This window comes from Nelumbo nucifera, chromosome 4, assembly GCF_055504915.1.
Source record: "Nelumbo nucifera cultivar China Antique chromosome 4, China Antique-T2T, whole genome shotgun sequence".
In the NCBI taxonomy this organism is placed as follows: Eukaryota; Viridiplantae; Streptophyta; class Magnoliopsida; order Proteales; family Nelumbonaceae; genus Nelumbo; species Nelumbo nucifera.
This window is the reverse complement of record NC_142652.1, coordinates 21614155-21634008: the sequence shown is the minus strand read 5'-3', so window position 1 is coordinate 21634008 and position 19854 is coordinate 21614155. Positions and strand designations below refer to the sequence as shown.

Below are 19854 nucleotides of genomic sequence, written 5' to 3'. Positions count from 1 at the left end.
CCAAGTAAATATGCTTTTTGACCCATCTACCTTTGGGTGGCCAATGAAGATAATGAAGTTAATGTGGAAATGTATTAGGGCAATTCTCTTATGGATCATTTGGGAGGAAAAAAATGCTAGAATATTCCAAGATAAGGAGGGGAGCCATGCTAATAAAGGAGTGTATACTATAAGGGCAATCCTTTGGTTAAAAACTACTGATTTCTTTGTTGACTACTCTAGTGATGACCTTTGAAGGAGCTAGTTAACAGTGGCTTCCACTTTATCCAAAAAAATAATAATAAAACACAAGCAAGGTGGTTACTCCCCCTTTGGAGGGGGTTGTGAAGTTGAACTTCGGTGGGACCAGTCAAGGTAATCCAAGACCTTTAGCATTGAAGGGATTTTGAGGAACAAGGACGGTGGCATGCTCTCCTTATTTCCAGGTCCAATAGGATTTGGAGACTCTACAAAGGCTGAGTTACTAGCTACAGTACAAGGATTACAGATTGCCAACCAACTTGGAGTGAATAATTTGATAGTTAAGGAAGACTCTAAGATGGTAGTGGAATGGTTGTCAGACCCGGATACTATTGTTTAGGGCTATAGGGATATCCTCAAAAAAGTTAAATGACTTACAATAACTATGTCAATTTTTAGTGGGTTAGCGAATAGGCCAATGCCATGATATATTCTCTAGCTAAACAAGGAGCTTTAAGGGATTCTTTGTTTTGGGCTACTTTGTTACTATAATTTGAGTAGAGTTTGGGTTTGGGACCATCCTTTAAGGGGAGGCAGCATCTCATTCCTCCTTTTAGGGTGTTTGTACTATTTCTATCTCCATTTAATAAAATTACCATTCATTCATAAAAAAAAATATCCCAATGACTATAAAATGTATCTAAAACAACACGATCATTCTAAAACAATAAAAAATTCTACAACACCAACATTTTTGTTTCTTTTTTTTTACGTTTTTGTTTTACTTATCAAAAAATAGCTAGTCAATGTTTTTGCTTTATTTTTTATTTTTTTGAAAATTCACACTTTAGAATAAAAATTAAAAAACAAAACAAAAACTTCTTGAACTGTGTTTTTGTTTTGGGAAGTAAAAATACGTTGCTTTCGTTTCAAAAAAATAATTCATGTTTTTCAAGCCATCAAATTTATGGTTTTTTAAGTAAAAAAAATGTTGGAAAATAGATATGATATGGTTGATTCATGAAAAATGAAGAGATATATTGTATGGTTTAAAACAAAAACATGTTTTCAAACCAAGAATTCAAGGACAGTATTTCATTTGTTTTAGAATAAAAAAATGCATTTACAACCAAGAACATGTTTTCCATGCTTTATTTTAAGAAATAATTTGCTTTTAAACCCAAATGGTTTTAATTTATTTTTGGAACTTGCAACAAGAAAAACAATTCACAATGAAGTAACACCTCCTAAATCTATGAGTATTTTGGTGTTGCCAAAAGGAAATCAATGAAATGCTTATTGTACAAGTTGTGATGCAAAATATCAATGCCCAACAATATTTTCTTAAATGCAAATTGTAATATTTGTTATTTTATAATATTGTGCTATTTTTATAGATATTTTTGTTTTCTATATTTTTCATTACTAAGACTCATTCTTGGTTGTATTATATTTGTTTTGATAAATGCTTATTAATTTACCTTTCGTAGCTATCATATGTCATATGTGTTCTTTTGTTTGAATCATGTATAGAGTTGCTAGTTTGTTTAATTGTTGGAACATAATGCAACTGTATATCTGCCCGCCTACGTTTACCTCGTCACCCATACAACCGTGATGAGGACATGATATTGATTCATTGATTGTCCTCAATGCAAAAAAAAGCAACTCGGCTCTTTTGCATGCATGAAATCTTAATGCAAATATGATATCTATTTGAGTTGGTTATGCAAATTAAGTACTCTACATTGCTATACTTGTAAAGTCTGGGAGCATTAACACCCATGAGTCCAAAACAATGCATGCAAATATATCATCATGCATGTCACATGCATTTCCAATTGAAAGTCAATTGACAGAAAACATCAGCAATAGATGTCATGTTAAAGTACGTACAAAAAAAAAAAAAAAAAAACCCTAAACTAATACCACTACTATAGTGAAAGGATAGAATGAAAATTAGTTGGAGACAAAATCATGTACAACGAGCTGAATAACCTATTACGAATGAATACGCCAATGTTTCATACACATAAGGTGCTGGTCACATGTAAACCCTGTGTACAGAACACTAATATGTTCATTTGTTATAGATTACCCAGCCTGCTCTGCATGTTTTGCCTCCACTTCATCTGGTTCCATTCAAAAAATGTGTTAAAGGTTGCAACTAAAACAAAAGAATAATAAAAGAAATACAATGGAAATGAAAGATCAAGCACCACTCCTGAGTCGGGGTGCAAGTTGGAGAAAAAAAAAAAATGCTGTAATCGTAGTTGCATGCGACCCCCAATCATTCAATTTTCAAAAGCTGGTGTGTTCGCCATTCATTGGGGGTCGCCTGTAAGCACGATCAAATCAGATTTGCTCTCCATGCCCAGAGTGGGCAGTGGAGATTTCTCATATGCATTTATACATACGTATGCATGTATGTCAACACTTCAAACTAAAATCTTTCTAAATATAATAATTTTCTACTTTTATATGTAATAATGCTAAAACTGAATTGACCAATAAGAACATTTGACAAAATGGAAATAGAGAAATCAGCCCAACATGAACCCAAGTACCCAGCCCAAAAACTTTGGGTTAGCTTAAGGTTGGGATTCAACAACTCAGTTGGGTTAGAGTTGACCTCAACCTGGAGGGTTAGCCCTCCAGAACAACTCATTATCCTAACACCACCACTAGCAAGGGAATAAGACATTGATTTAAACAACGTTGGATTTAATCTTAACATGTTTAGTTGGAAATCCATACTTTAATCTGTCAAATGCTATGGCACAAAATTAGTGAATCATTAGAATTATCATGCATTTCAACTCTCTTAAAACTAATGGAATATACCAGCCTGAGGCTTTAAGTAATGCCGAAAGCTCTATTATGGTAAAATTCCCATCTTCAAAAGCCAAATTTCATAGCTTTCAAAGAGAGAACCCTTAAATGATGAGCTCAAAAGGCTCAGAATGGCTTACTAACTTCTAACCACACCGATTCCAATCATATTTCTCTAAACTAATCTCGCTTCAACAATAACCCCAGAGGCTTTTCCATTTCCCCCATTGATATGGGGAACCTTCATATTTTTCAACTATGTTCTGTAATGAAGTCATAGGGATACATAGAGGTGTTTGTCTTCTTCCTATATTCTCTAAAGAGGAAATTATTTAGAAAAATAAGAAGCTAGATAGGCAAGATATAATGAATCACCTTACTTGCATGCATGAAGTAATTTAAAACATCCATTGGTTAATTTAAGACGATAAAATCTCAATCAAGATAAAAGAAGTGGGACAAGAACTAAAATTTCAACTAGTCTATATTTGTTGAAAGAATAACTTTTCTAAACAAATTAAGAAACAAAGTAGGACAAAAGATGCATTCAAGGAATAGTAATGTTAAACAAGAGAATAAACTGTGCCTCATGTATCTATCTTTTAAATCTATAATATAAGTCTTATTGTTATGGATTAAAAAAAACAAGAGAATAAGCTTGAAACTTAGTGATGTAAATATAATGACATTCGTCAAAAGAACCCCTTCAGAATTATATTATACTATCGTTAGAATACTAATTTTGTGACAATGAGCTATCCCACTTATTTTGTGGTAGAACTAAATAGTTTCTTTCATTCGGGGAATTAGTAATGTTAAATTTACATTATGGAATCATTACTGTTAAATTTATATTTATTAATATTTTAAATAATTATTAAATTTTCAAAAAATAGCTTTTCAATAATTATTAAAATATGGATAATTTTTTTTTTGTTATGATACATAGAGGGTTAATGATTAAGTGAGATTGATAGAATTAGACAAAAGTGGCTGTGGATAACCACTTTTGTATTTTCTGCATTTTTTAGGAATGGATTGAAAATGGTGGTAGTGGGTTGTGGGCTTTAACAACAACTTATTAGAAAATGCCACGTGTCTAGCTTTTTAGAAAAATAGAAAGGCTATGTGTCTGAATGGTGGGTTGTAGATTTTAACAAGAATTTCTCGGAAATTACCACGTCTCTGGCTTTCTAGAAAATGAGAATGCCACTTAATGGACCATGTGCTTTAGTGGTAACTTTTCACAAAATGCCATGTGTCTAAATCTGAAAAAGATATATGTCTAAATGGTAGGAACTAGAGCCTGAAAGCCTTTTTTTAATATATATATATATATATATATATATATATATATAGATGTGCATTCCTAGGTAATTGTTACATTGTTATAAATGTTCAAGGAAGTCCAAACAGAAGGATTTATACGAATACAGAACCATTTAGAGAGAGAGAGAAATAAGAAAACATGAGGTAGTGACGAGATAAAAGAAATAATTACTATCGCTTGTCCTAAGACAACAGTACACGTAGGATGTTATTTTATAAGTAAAAAATAAAATTTATTGAAAAGGAAAAAAAACGAACCAAGATACAACTAAGAGCGAAGGACCAACCCCTCTCTTAGAAGCATAAGCAGAAGAAACCGAAAAGCACCAGCTGTGCAAAAGAGATTTTGCACACTCACCAGCTCCACCCGACAACAAACATGCGCACCTCTTTGAACAAAAGGACACATAATCAACCACACCCAAAAAGCCACCAATAATATAACCTCTTAGTATATGAAAGACTATAAATTAATCTCATAGTGTCCATTATATGGTAATGAACAAGTACTTTATTTTATTGTTTTATCCTTCGGTATAATACTACAACATATAAAATTGTAAGCTAATAAATGCATGCATGCATCCAAAGATATTTTATCCAGAAATATTGTATTCTAGCTCTTCTGAAGTTTATATTAGATAATATAATAAAATGCTAGAAGGTATACTTACTATTTGGTAGGAGGATAACTAAATATATATATGAAGGCCTAAGTATTGATACAAAGCAAATGCCCCTTCCATGAGTTTAAACTTGTATTACTGCTTCCTAAAGCTAAAGGGTTTGCGTTGAGCCATATACAAAAAAAAAAAGATGGACGTTGGAATTACTCTTCAAATTTCCATCGTCAATTGGCACAAACTTCCTAATGAACCATGCTATATAAATTCATAATTATATACGATATTTTAGTCGCCAAGGAGATTAACAAGCTTTCATCTTCCTAATAAGTTTCTACAAAAGATTTTATTCAGATAGTCCACACGCCTCCGAAGGTTTTGGTTTTAACAGCTGGGATGCATCACAAATTTTCTCCATTATTCCATATATAATTATCAAAGACTCCTGCATCAATGTGAACCAGTCAGTTTCGCCGGGCATTGTTGTTAAACGTTGAAAGCCTCAAATTCCTGTATATTGTGTTGTCAAGGTAATCAAAGGTTTAGAATAGCTTAGCTTAAGAGAATATCAGTCAGATTCATGGCACAAGCAATATCATGCCATTATAGAAAGTCAGTTCTATGGTAAAATTCACTAACTCCCAATGGGTCAGTTCATCCTCCAACCAAACGAACATGTCAATAAGAATATTAAGGAAAGAAGGTAACTCCACAAGACTGGCAATTATCAATGGAGGCTCTCAATCCAGAATAACAACTTAGAGTAAAGGATATTTAGCAACTGCCAATGACAGATCTCAATTCAGAATAGCAACTGAGAATAAAGGATATTTAACAGTTGTCAATGATAGATCTCCTCTAATTACTAATAAAGGCTCTCACACAGATTTGACAACCACTAAATTAGAAAGAATTAATTAGAAAATCTTTGTACATAGACTCCTATTCTTTATTTCTTTATTTATTCTTTCATCTTTGTGTATATATATTGTATCTATATCAGCCTGGTCGACAGGTCAAGTAATATACAACCATTCTTTTATTTTTTACTCTCTCCTACATCTTTATCTTGGTATCAGAGCCTATGGCATCTCACAGTGCTAATTCATTTGAAGCTATGAGCTCCAATTCTTCTGGTCTTTAGAACATGACTACTATAGTAGCCATGAATTCTATTCCTAACATTTCTCTGTATCTCACCATTAAGTTGAATGGAGAAAATTTTTTTCTATAGAGAGTTCAACTTTTACCGGTTCTTAGGGCCTACAAACTGATGGGCTTAATTGGTGGTTCGGCCAAGGCACCACCAGAGGAAATTCCAGATCCCAATGATGGTAGTAAGAAAATTCTTAACCCAAACTATTCTTCATGGGTACAATTGGACCAACTTGTTTTAAGTTGGCTTGTTGCAACTCTGACAGAGGGCATATTAGCCCAAGTTGTTGGACTATCTACTACAGTTGAAGTCTGGAGTGCCCTAGAAAGATCGTTTTCTTCTCGTTCACGATCTAGGGTGCTACAACTAAGGCGACAGTTACAAAATCTTAAGAAAGGCAATCTGTCCATAAGCGAGTATGTTCAGAAAGCAAAAACTATTGTAGACAATCTGTTTGTTGTTTCTGAACCGGTAGCTAAGGAAGACATTGTTCTCTACGTCCTATCTAGACTAGGTAGCAAATATGAATCTCTCGTCACTACTATTACTAATAGGACTGATGCTGGTCAGTTAGGCATCAATGATGTTCTTGGTTTATTGCTTAGCCATGAATCTTGGCTTGTTCAACATAATGTTTCCAATGAACCTCCCAATGCCAATATAGCAGCAAAATAATAATAACAATGGAAAAAGTAGCAATAATAATTCTCTGTTTCAGAATAACAAAGGGAATTATGGCCGTGGCAGAGGTAGGGGTGTGGCAATCAGTTTGGACGTGGACAAGGTCGAGGAAGATGTAATACAATTATCTAACAGGTATGTAACAAACCTGGCCACGGTGCACTCAAGTGCTACAAACGGTACGACCTCTCATACCAAGGAGAATAGAACCATAATTCTCCAGATCTTATGGTTGCGTTTCATAGTGGTATGTCTTCCTACAATGGCTCAACAGCTAATATCGACCCTGCTTGGTACCCTGATAGTGGAGCAACTCATCACATGACTCCAGATGCTAATAACTTATAGAACAAGACTGAATTTTTTGGTACGGACCAAGTGAAAGTTGGTAATGGTGAAGGTTTGACAATTAAGAGTATTGACTCTTCTTCATTAAATTATGACCATTATCAATTTAATCTGAAAAATATATATCATGTTCCTGCTTTGACAAAGAATTTGATCTCTGTTAGCAAATTCACAAGAGATAATAATTTAATATTTGAGTTTCACCCGGATTTCTTTTTATTGAAGGACCGTATGGGGAGAGTTCTACTCAAAGGACCCAGTAGATATGGGCTCTATCAGTTCCTGGGAGACATTAATGAAGGAGAAAATCAGCTGAAGCATTTGTTAGAGAAAGAGCTTCCTTCTAGAATTGGCATCATCGCCTAGGACATGCATCATTAAAAACAGTTAAATTAGTAATTTCTAAATTTGGTTTACCTTATTCAGGACATGTAAATGAGCAGTGCCAATTAGGCAAAGCACATCGTTTAAATTTGCCAATTTCTTCTAGTAACGTCTCTCAGTCTGTAGAGTTAATTTATTCAGATGTATGGGGACCTGCCCCAATTTTGTCTACAAAAGGCTATAAATATTTTGTTTTGTTTATGGATGCCTATTCTAAGTTTCCTTGGATTTATCCTCTTGAAAGAAAATCAAATGTGTTTGATGCTTTTGTTAAATTTAAGAGACATGCTAAAAATCTATTTTCCACTAAAATTAAGATATTTCAAAGTGATTGGGGAGGAGAGTTTCGAAAATTATCCCCCTTCTTGGATAGTGAAGGAATTTCACACAGGGTTAGTTGTCCTCATACTCATGAGCAGAATGGAAATGCTGAAAGGAAACACCGGTATATTATTGAGTCCACTCTCTCTCTACTAGCGTCCTCCTCTCTCCCCAAATCCTTCTGGGTTGAAGTAACAGAAACTGTAGTGTTTCTCATTAACCAGTTGCCTACTCCAAAACTTGGTAATCTCTCTCCTTATGAAAAGTTGTTTGGTAAAAAACCTAATTATTCTATATTGTGAAGTTTTGGTTGTGTCTGCTATCCATTCATTCGGCCATATAATAAGCACAAGATGGACTATAGATCTATTAATTGCATTTTTGTTGGATATAGTTCATCTCATAAAGGATACAAGTGCTATAATTCTGTTACTTCACAAGAAATTATTGTTAGTCACCCTGCTACATGTTCCTTCAGTCACTAATGCGCAGAATGATATCTCTTCTCCTAACTCTTCATCTCTTGAACAAGGTATAACTACAAGTTCACCTTCCACTTATACTAATGAGTCTTTGTCTCATGATAATAATCAGACAACTCAGCCACAATAGAGAACGTGGCTGATTCAGGATATTCTCAACACCACACCTGTTGTTCCTACACCAGTTGTACGGACACATTCGATGAATACCCGTTCTATGACTTCCCACCATGTGCAACATGTCACACGGTATCCCTTACCTAAAGAGTTACTTGCAGATGGTAGTCCGATTGATGCATAACCAACTTCCTACTCTCAGGCATCCAAGTCTGCACACTGGCACACTGCTACGGCATCTGAATTTCATGCACTCATACAGAATGGTACGTGGCAGCTTGTTCCTTATGACCCTTCCATGAATGTTGTTGGCTCTAAGTGGGTGTACAAAATTAAGAGGAAACTTGATGGTTCTGTTGAATGCTACTAAGCTAGACTAGTAGCTCGGGGTTTCTCTCAAGTTCCTAGTGTCGACTTCACTGATACCTTCAGCCCTGTTGTTAAGCTAGCCATTGTTCATAAAGTTTTATCTTTGGCCACCTCACAAGGGTGGGACATTAAGTAGCTAGATGTTCACAATGCCTTACTGAATGGATTTTTTCAAGAAAATATTTATATGAAATAGCCTCGGGGTTTTGAGGATCAAACACGTCCAGATTATGTCTGCAAGCTTAAAAAGGCTCTATATGGTCTTCATCAAGCCCATCGGGTTTGGTTTTCTCGCCTCAGTCAAAGACTTCATGATCTTGGCTTTAGAATCTCTCAGTGTGATCCCTCTCTCTTCATTTACACCAAAAATAATATTTTTCTATATATTTTTGTTTATGTTGATGATATTATTGTTACTGGTTCTTCTGCTGCTCATGTTTCTCAACTAATTGTGGATTTGTCTTGGAGCTTCTCTCTTAAGGATCTTGGATCTCTACACTATTTTCTTGGAGTAGAAGCTCATCGTGGCAAGACTGGATTGTTTCTTTCTCAGAGGTGTTACATTTTGGATTTCCTACAGAAAACTAATTTGGCAGGATCTAAACCCTTGACCATGCCTATGGCTCCTATGTCTCGATTATCTAAATTTCAGGGAGACCCACTTCTTGATCCTACTTAGTATCGCAACGTTGTCGAGGCTCTGCAGTATGTTACACTTATACGTCCAAATGTGGCTTTTGCGGTGAACAAAGCCTGTCAATTCCTTCAGAACCCGACCAGTGATCATTGGACGGCAGTAAAACACATTCTACGTTATCTCAAAGGCACAATTGAACATGGACTATTTTTTGCATCCAATACTCCTGGATATTTAGTTGCTTTTTCAAATGCTGATTAGGCTAGTTACCTTGATGACCGCCGGTCTACTGGTGGTTATGGTATTTTCTTTGGATCTCATTTAATCTCTTGGAGTGCGAAGAAACAGCCCACCATTGTCCATTCTAACACTGAAGCCGAATTTCGCTCCTTAGCTAACTCCACCATAGAATTGTTGTGGCTTCAGTCCATACTACGGGATTTGGGTGTTCATCAGCATGTTCCGCCTATAATTTACTATGATAATATTGGTGCCACGTATCTAGTAGCGCATCCAGTGTTTCACTCTTGCACCAAGCACATCGAAGTGAACTTTCATTTCTTACATGATCATAATCTCCATAAAAATCTGGATGTCCAATATATCTCTAATGATGATCAGCTGGCCGATATCTTTACCAAACATGTTGCTCCAGTTTAGTTTGATTTTCTCCGGTTCAAGTTTCACATGCTTCCCGCCCCGTTTCGCTTGAGAGGGCGTATTAAGGAAAGTCCTCCAGAAGGTAACTCCACAAGACTGACAATTTCCAATAGAGGCTCTCAATCTAGAATAGCAACTAAGAATAAAGGATATTTAGCAATTGCCATTGATAGATCTCAATCCAGAATAGCAACTGAGAATAAAGGATATTTAGCAGCTATCAAACAAATTTCCTCCAATTACCAATAAAGGCTCTTATACAGATTTGGCAACCACTAAATTAAAAAGAATTAATTAGCAGAAATTAATTAGAAAATATTTGTACATACGCTCCTATTTTGAATTTCTTTATTTATTCTTTCATCTTTGTGTATATATATTGTATCTATATATCAACCTGGTCGATAGGTCAAATAATATACAACCATTCTTTTATTTTTTACTCTCTCTCCTACATCTTTTTCTAAGAATAATTGTGTAACTAAAAGTAGGTCTTTTCTATCTATATCACACGTAAGTGTTCATCTACTATCTCACCGTAAAAGAACTGTGTTAGCAAGGAATTATAAATATTAATGTAGCCAAAGATATGAAACTAGAGTTGTCTAAGGAGTTGCTTTCCAAAGCTCGTCATTCATACATGAGATTCGGAAGTCCAACCTGGAGAATATGCAAAGGCCCACCACCCTAAGATACTTCTGAAACTAAAAATAGACCTAAGGTGTTACTGGTTTCCCCATTAAGTTCGAACATGTTTTGGTCTGACCTAATCCCTGGTTTCCCCATTTACTCGACACATGGCCGAGTTTGGAATCCACCAACTAACATCCAGTACGTGAAACTAAAATTAAGATTTCATGTTACACGATGACTCTATAATACAAGGTCCATATCTACGTTATCTACGTATATGTATTCTGTAACAAAATAATAATTGCCACCAAAAAGATTCAGAACTTAGATTTTTCACGTTCAATTGTTGGTGTTTTTCATATTCATGAAAAAAAAAGAATTTGTTGGTGTTTTTCATGTTAAATTGTTGGTGAGATCACCAATCCACTAGTCTTTGACTTTCAGAGTTCCCCGTTAAAACATCAGGTGAGTCAACTAGCTCAACTCGCTTCGTGATGGTGACTTTTGCAATATTGCAGTTGCAAGTTCACGAGGTTGAAAGGTATTCTTTATATTTTATACGCGTTATCACCACTAGTCTTTTCTATGTTTTTTGGGTTAGTGTTCAACGCAAGTCATTAATCTAATTACCAACGTCAATGGGTTCCACAGAAATCTAAATGAATCAGGTGTCTAATTTACAGAACAAAGAGCATTGCAGAAATACATGGAAGGGAGATATCCATATCCATGTCTAAGCATGACAAATTATTGCATGCGTATCAAGCAGCCAAAAAACCTAAAAAAGAAAGAAGAAATTTTTGAAGTTCATCATCCACTTTAGAATTAGCTATATCATTTTTGGATGAATAAAATACGCTATATCATTGCGCAGTACAAAAGGCAACAGCTAAGTAAAATCAGATAGTATATTGCAAATTTATAAGGCATCAATATCACAGTGTTTTCTTTTTTTATTTTTGTTGCAAAAGAAACATCATTTTTGTTTTAAGAGTGGAGGAAACATTTGGCATTTTCTTTTAATATATAGTTGGGTGGCGCACCAACAATGGGACAGTTATTAGTCACAACCTTATCCACCTTGGAGCAAATTTGGGGCTAAATTTCTATTATTTGTTTATTCTGTTTTCTATGAGTAATGTATCTCAGTTTTCTTGTCTAATACCACGGTATCTAATTGAACTGAGCTGATGGAGAAACATTGAAAAGCCTGACCACGACCTCTCTCTCTATCTCACTCAAATATAAATCTATACTACTATTAAAAGTATGAATGAGTTTGTGCAACTGTTGTTCTTGATTAAAATAACCATTTTTGAATTTGATCCCTCTCTAATTGAGAGAGAAAAAATGTAATTTGAATTATTACTGTTTACGTCATTAAATCTTATATGTAAGGTAATTTTTTTTCACCAATAAGCAAATTCTACTATTAAAAGTATGGATTTTTGGCTTTGACAACACCTGAACTTTGAGGAAAAGCCAATTTCAACTCTAAAGAATAAAAAGGCCATTTTCACCCCATAATTTGATAAAAAAGCCAGTTGTAGGCAAAAATAGATGACATTTGAAACGGCATTGACAAATCTGTTAGACAATGTTACATGGCACTGCTAAAGTTTGAAAAAGGTCACTTTCGACCCTAAAGTTTAAAAATGGGCCACTTTAATAAAGTTAATTAAGTAAATTATTTCAAGGTCTAGTTAAATGACCCTAAAGTATAATTAAGTTTTAATTTACTTAATTAATTGATTTTAAATGACCCTAAAGTATTTAGTTTATTTAATTAAGTTAATTAAATAAATTACAACAATTAATATAATTAAGTAAATTAAACAATTAAATCAATTAATTAAATTAATGAAGGAAACAAAGTTAATTAATTATATTAAATAAACAAAGCTAATCAATCTAAATAAGTAAATTAAACCAATTAAGCAAGGTAATTTAAAACTCGACCCAAAATGGAACCGCTTTGTCCACTGTTTCTAAGTCAACAATTTGGTCGTCCGGTCCAACTGGATCAGCCCATGACATTTTAAAAATAAAAAAGTAAAATATAATTAAAATAAAAAATGACTGAAAAACCATTTAGTAGATTGAACAATTTAGCAATTTCAATTGTCTAGGACAATGGTTTGTTAACCAAGTCCTTTTTTTTTTTGAAAATTCCAGGCCAAGTAGAAAATGGAATTGGGAAATTGATCAATTCCTAGATCAAATCGCTGGGTATAAAATAGAACTAGACAATTGACCAATTCCTGGGTCAAATAGTTTGACTACCCAAAATTTTTAACTTAGTCAAACAAATTGCAGACCCAAATAGTTGAACTGCTAAACCGTTTATCCAATAAATGGTTTTCGTTTCATTATTTTAATTATATTTGATTTTTTATTTTTCAAAACATCATGGGCTGATCCATTTGGACCAAACAATCGAACTGTTGACCTAGAAACTGATGACCAAAGTAGTGTCATTTTTTGTTGGTTTTTAAAACCTTGCTTATTTGGCTTAATTTACTTATTTAGATTGATTAACTTTGTATTTAATTAATTTACTTTATTTTCTTAATTAGTTTAATTTATTTAATTATCTTAATTAGTTATTTTTCAATTTATTTGATTAACTTAATCAAGTAAATTAAATGCTTTAAGGTCATTTAATTAGACCCTAAAGTAATTTACTTAATTAACCTTATTAAAGTGGCCCATTTTCAAACTTTAGGGTTGAAAGTGTCTTTTCTCAAACTTTAGCAGTGCCACACATAACATTGTCTAACAGATCTGCCAATGCTGTTTCAAATGTTGTTTGTTTTTGCCTACATATGGCCTTTTTATCAAAGTTTGGGGTAAAAAATGGCCCTTTTTATTTCTTTAGGATAAAAATTGGCCTTTTGGCAAAGTTCAGTTGTTCTCATTGCCAAAAATCCTTAAAAGTACTAATGAGCTTGTGAAATTTTTTTTCTTAACTAAAATACCCCTATATTTGAATTTGGTTCATCTCAATTCCTTCTTATTAGGTTTTTATATTTAAGGTATTAACTCCCATTTGCTTTCATTAAATCCTACATTCAAAGTATATTTTCCTCACCAATTTTACTAATTAGACTTATGTCCAATACTTTTAACAATAAAACACATTTTTTAAAATCAACCCAAAAATAAAATCATCAAAAAATATGGGCATATCTCTAATATTTTATAATAATCATATTAAAAAAAGTGTGATAAACAATAATTGTTTTTATTAATAATGAAAATGAAATACAAAGTTTAAAACTGACTCAAAATGAAATCGTTTTACTATTAAAAAGATAAAAACATAACTATGAAAAAAAAAACATAGAAATTTTGTAGAAAATATTTAGCCACATCTCCAATATTATATTGTAGAAAATTTTTGAGACATATTATTACTATTATCATCACCACCATACAAAATTGCTAAGTGCAAAAGAATGTGCAAAATTTACTAGTAGACGTTGAGTTAGAAGACCAAAAATGATCAACAGCCAAGTGACAGCCAATGTTTAATACACGAAATCATTCCTAAACTAATATTTCTCACATGCCAGAAATAAGTTAAGTCCCTGATTAGTTGATGTTCAATGATTATTAATATGGATTAACTATTGTAATGTTTAGTCCATTGTGATGTTCCAGCATTTGGTTAGTAAGAGAATTTCCTTTATCAATTGTATGGCATGTTTTTATTAGGTTGTTAATCAACTATACATCATTTTTTTCCGCAGAACTCTAATAGCATGTTTAGACATAAAAATCAATCAAAGAATGATAAGCAGAGCCACTATTCACAATTGCACAGCAGGTTTTTATTAGATTGTTAATCGCTTCTATAGCATGTTTAGACATAAAAATCAATCAAAGAATGATAAGTAGAGCCACTGATTCATAATTGCATAGCATGTTTTTATTAGGTTGTTAATCAACTCTATAGCACGTTCAGACAAAAATCAATCAAAGAATGATAAGTAGAACCACTGATTCACAATGGTTGTAAGGAAATAGCAGAACCTGTTCGTAGTTTCTACATAGGGTGTGCAAATCAAGCAAGGTTAGACCGGGTTGAGGTCAACCCTAACCCAACATGATGTTCTGAATCCCTAATCCTAACTCTAACCCAACCAACTTTGAGTTGGATTAGACTCGGGTTGGGCCCAACTTGACCTTTCTCCTAAGGCTGCAACTTGGGCCGGGTTGGCCCTAACCCAGCCCGAAAAAGTTGGATTGGGTTGGGTCGGGTTGATGTTCAGGTTAGGGTTAGGGTTGAAATTCATGAACCCAACTTTACTTCGGGTCGGATTAGGGGACCCCTTAGCCAACTTAATCCAACCCGAACCCGACTCTATAGTACATGTCATATATAAATATATATATGTAATATATAACATACATTGATTTGTTGAGATGCATGATATTTGTATAGCCCCCACTACATAGTATCATGTATTTCTTTTAAGATAATCACTTCACTTCATCCTAACTAGAAAGACTAAAACCTTAATAACATTATTTTATGTTTTTTGAAAATTTTATTCTTCATCTCCTCTATGTTGTTTGCCGCCCAAGAAAGATCTATCATAAGTCATAACTCATAATAAACTATAGTCATTTCTAACACTTGTTTTTCTGAATTTTGTACTAAAAGAACAAAAAAATAACGTCAACAAACAAATACTAATGAAACATAGGATTAATATATGTAGTGAAAGTTGAGTTAAGATCTAAAATCGAGAAATTCTATGAGGTTTTAGAGGATGGGAAGAAGGTTGGATTGGGCCCAACCCGAAATTGACTTCGGGTTGGGTTGGGTTAGGGTTGAAGGAATTTAGTTAGGGTTAAGGTTAGGGTTGAGTTGGTCGGGTTGAAAGTCAGGTTGTATTAGGATTAGGATTGGGGTTTAGAACTTAGGGTTGGTCTAGGGTTGGCCTCAACCCGACCTAACCTGGCCCAACTTGCAGCCCTACTTTCTCCCAACCTCTTAAAATCTCATAAGATCTCTCATATTTTCTTAATCTTTGATTTTGAAACTTAAAATCAACTTTTTATGACCATATATTAACCATATTTTTAATTGGTATTTGCCTGAAAAGCATGACACAGGAAGGGCTTTGACCAATCAAAACCCTATCGTGAATTTTGATAAATATTACCCGATTGGATATCACTTTTATGATACCAGTTGATTGGTTCCAAGTTTTTCTGGTATCATGTCTTCTTGATATCATAGTCGAATCCTTAATATGAATTATGATAGTTCTCCTATTCAAAATTCAAAATCATGACACCAACGGTAACAAAACATGAAATAATGAATGAAAATCACTAATAACAATTTGACATTAACACAAATGGATTATGAAAGTATATATGTATGTGACTGAACTACAACACATATGTCCAATAGCAATAGTAGAGTTGGGTTTGGGTTCGGGTTGGGTCAGGTTGCCTAATGGGTGAACCCTAACCCAACCCCAAGCCGGATTGGCAAAAGTCAGCCCTCACCCAACCCAACCCAATTAACTTCTTTCAGGTAGGGTTAGGGCTAGGTTTTGGTTAACCTGGCCCATGTCCTAGCCCCACTTCTATTGAAAAAGGATAAGGCAAAATGCATTAGTGTACTCACTGAATCAAGTTAATTTTTCACGTTTTCACAAACCAGACAATAAGAACACTTTCATAAATGGAGAATGTAAAAACAATGAAGGTTAATCGCTCGAGGAAAGAAAATAGACCATATAATTAAGCAAATGAACCTGTTTAAGAGACGGATATGTTGAATTGATATAAACAGATCTATCTGTTTAACCATAAAATCTTTTGGAATGTTCAATATCATTTTATCAACATCAGGAAGAAGAACTTCAATGGAAAAATTATCAGATTACAACCATGTTAAAGCACAAGTTTCTGAAATGCTCAAATGACAATTACTTTGCCCATTCCCAACTGGCGGAATGATGCTTATTAATACTGGGAGATGCTTAATTAGAGAAGATATAGGGTGATCATTCCATGCAACACATTACATAATATGATGTTAATCACAGTGAAACATGGTTTGCGTGAAATATATAGCCTTGTTGTTTGGAAATCCATATTCAAATGTGGGACTATCTAGGCAATGTGGATGTTTTTCTTTTCTTTTTTTTTTTTATTTGTATAGGCAATCTGGATATTCAACCAATACACAATCTTGTTTGTGAAACGAAATCCAAAATCCTAGTTGTTAGATAATCTTGTTCTTCACGGGGAAATAGGGTGATTTGAGGATCAATAGCCATTAATATTACTGCAATTGAGAAAATTTTGGGCTAGTTTTAGGCTATGATATGCATTGGTTTACAGATTTCTTCTAATAAAAATGACAAACATCTACATATTGAAACTTTGAACTGCACAAAAATTGACATTTATCCTGTACAAATATTGGTTGAAACACAAGTAACTTCATATAAGGTCAGATCTACGTTGCAATGACACATGAACATAATAATATCTTGCTTCATAAAAGCACCTTCTCACTTGTTAGTAATTGATTATTTATATCACTATTTCAGTTTATGCTAGAAAGCTTATGAAAAATTATAAGGTAAACACAGAAAAAAAAAGTAAATTAAATTAGACGAGAGACTAGGTGATGTATAGGACAGAATCATGAATTTCTCGGTAAGTAAGAGAAGTATTTTTTTTTTCTTTGGTTGGTAGTAAGGGAGAAAACTTTTTACCAGATATACTTCAATTCAACTTAGTCTATTTTCCATTCCTTAAATTTAAAATTCCCTATTATTTAATTGACTTAAAACCCAAGTGAATAATTATATTCCCTATTTGACGTATCTTCTATTTGATCTTTTTTTTTTGAAAAGTAGTTATGAATGTTTTATTAAAAAAGAAAAAAAGGAGAAGAATTAAAACCTAGGTTATTAATTCTTCCATAGTCGATTGGTGTACCTTCTTTATGCTCTATTTGTTCAGGTTCAGGCAGACACTATACCCTATAAAAAGTATTCCAGACTACCTTTCTTCAATTAGTCATCTCAACTGAATCGACACATGACCATCCATACTTACTGCAGATTCTATTCATTTTCATGTAATTTATTGTTCTAAGTATTACGTTATTTGATCATATTCCTAGTACCAGTTGTAGCATTGAAGATTCATACCTTAGTAGGCTTTAGCTCCATAACTGCAGTCGAGGTTTGCTTTTAAAGAGCAAAGAAATTGAAGCTTCATACCTTGGTAGGCCTTAAAAATGGGTATGTTGTTTATCAGCAATAGCTGAACATAAACTCGATGTAAGCATGAAAGAAGCACCCTTGTGGCTGAAACTTCCAAATCATGATAACCACCAACCTCCAATACACCATATTCACAGCTGTACCCTTTTGCATGTTTCTTTTCTTTCTCCCTTTCTGCTTACCCTGACCTGGCTTGATAAGATTTTCCTATATTCTGTTACCGATCTAAAAAAAAAAAAAAACAGTGCCCTTTTGCAACCTAAAACATGGAAAGGTACTTAATTGCACTACCTCCAAAACCCATCAAGTTTCAGAAATGAGAAGTTTCATAACAGCCACCAACACTATATCCTCTTGGCTGTTACACATCCCAAACTGCTAGGCGAACCATAACTTGCAACAAACCTAAGCAAATTAGGATGGTCTATAAGGAAGATCACTGGTCTGTATATAATCTGTAATGCAGCCCATGGCCAATTGGTGATTTTCTAATAACAACCAAAAAAAGAAGCAATAACGCTAGAGATAGAAAAGGATGTGTTTGAACAAGTGAACCTCAAGTCCTGAAAGGCCCAGGCAACTATGAATTTCAAATCTGGATGTGCATGACCACACCAACAAAGTATATATCCTTTTTCTTATCTGAAAGGTTAGTACAATTTTGCATCCGCTGCACCAAACAGGCAAAGATTTATTGCACACCTAAAGGTTTCACAACAAATAAATACCACTTCCAATGGACCGAACCGATCATAGACGTGAAACGTTCTATCAAATCTAAAGACTGATCCTGTGGATTTTCATCTTTAACACTCGTAAAATGACGCACAGAATCGAACTGGCAACCTGCTTTTGCCAGCGTTGAAGTTAAATCATCCATCAGACTTCCCAGTAAAGACCTGGTTGATCCAGTTCTTTGCAGAAGAGATGGCGGAGAGAGAGAGAGAGAGAAAGAGAGAGAAATATCTAAAATAAGTTGATCCGTAGTTGAAAATTAAAACCCACCAAGAAAAACTAAGAAAATCCATTGATATGATTGACGGATTCGCAAAACAATTAATCAGCAGATCTCCATACCAACAATCCCGAGAAGCTCCATACAGATTCGGATCTCACAAATACCAGAACCAAAACATAGAAAAGCGGATCATAGCCTAACCTTAACTTACATCAAAAGGAAAAAATCAGAAAAAACAATGAACAACAAAAACTAAAGAAAAATTAAGAAAACGCACACATTTTATTCATAATGGACACCATCAATACCTCATAAAACTAGCAAAGTAACATCCAAAATCAGATCTTGTAGAAAAATAAAATAAAAAAGTATAGTTTGCTTTCTAACAGAAGTAGGAAAAATAACAAGAGAGAAGCATAAAGATTTCCTGACATCAAGGAAACAGTAGAAAGAGGGAGATGAAGAGAAAAGGAGAAGGAAATGTGAGAAAGCATACCTAGAGCTGCTGCAGAACTCATAAAGTTTGCCTCGGTTAGAGAAGATGATGAGAGCAACCTCGGCATCACAGAGAACAGAGAGCTCGTAAGCCTTCTTAAGAAGGCCGTTCCTTCTTTTTGCGAACGTAACCTGACGATTTATCTTGTTCTCGATCCTCTTCAGCTCTACCCTTCCTCTCCCCATCTTCTTCTTCACCTGCTCTCTCTCTTCTTTTTTATATATTAATTAGATTATCTCTCTAAAAAGCGTATCTTTGTTAAATATGTGTATTATCTGTTCGTTTTCTCTTCTTCTTCTTCGTTTCCTTCTCTACCTCCTCTCAGTTAAGAGCTGATCCTCTTTCGTGGGTTGGTGTATAAATGTTCCTGCAAAGCAAGAAAG

General features: G+C 34.1%; 1 protein-coding gene across 2 annotated transcripts in view; it reads right to left on the bottom strand.

Annotated features, from left to right (window-relative positions):
* LOC104597886 (agamous-like MADS-box protein MADS2) overlaps positions 1-19854 on the bottom strand; it is a 28334-nt gene that overhangs the window by 7866 nt on the left and 614 nt on the right. The window contains exons 2-3 of one of the 2 annotated variants that reach the window (XM_088886487.1): positions 19472-19838; positions 4629-4730 (exon numbers count right to left, since the gene is read on the bottom strand). In XM_088886487.1, coding sequence (XP_088742613.1) covers positions 4629-4730; positions 19472-19656 — 287 coding nt within the window. In that variant the 5' untranslated portion in view covers positions 19657-19838. The remainder of the gene's footprint in view (positions 1-4628; positions 4731-19471; positions 19839-19854) is intronic. The other variant, XM_010259656.3, reaches the window with a different exon arrangement.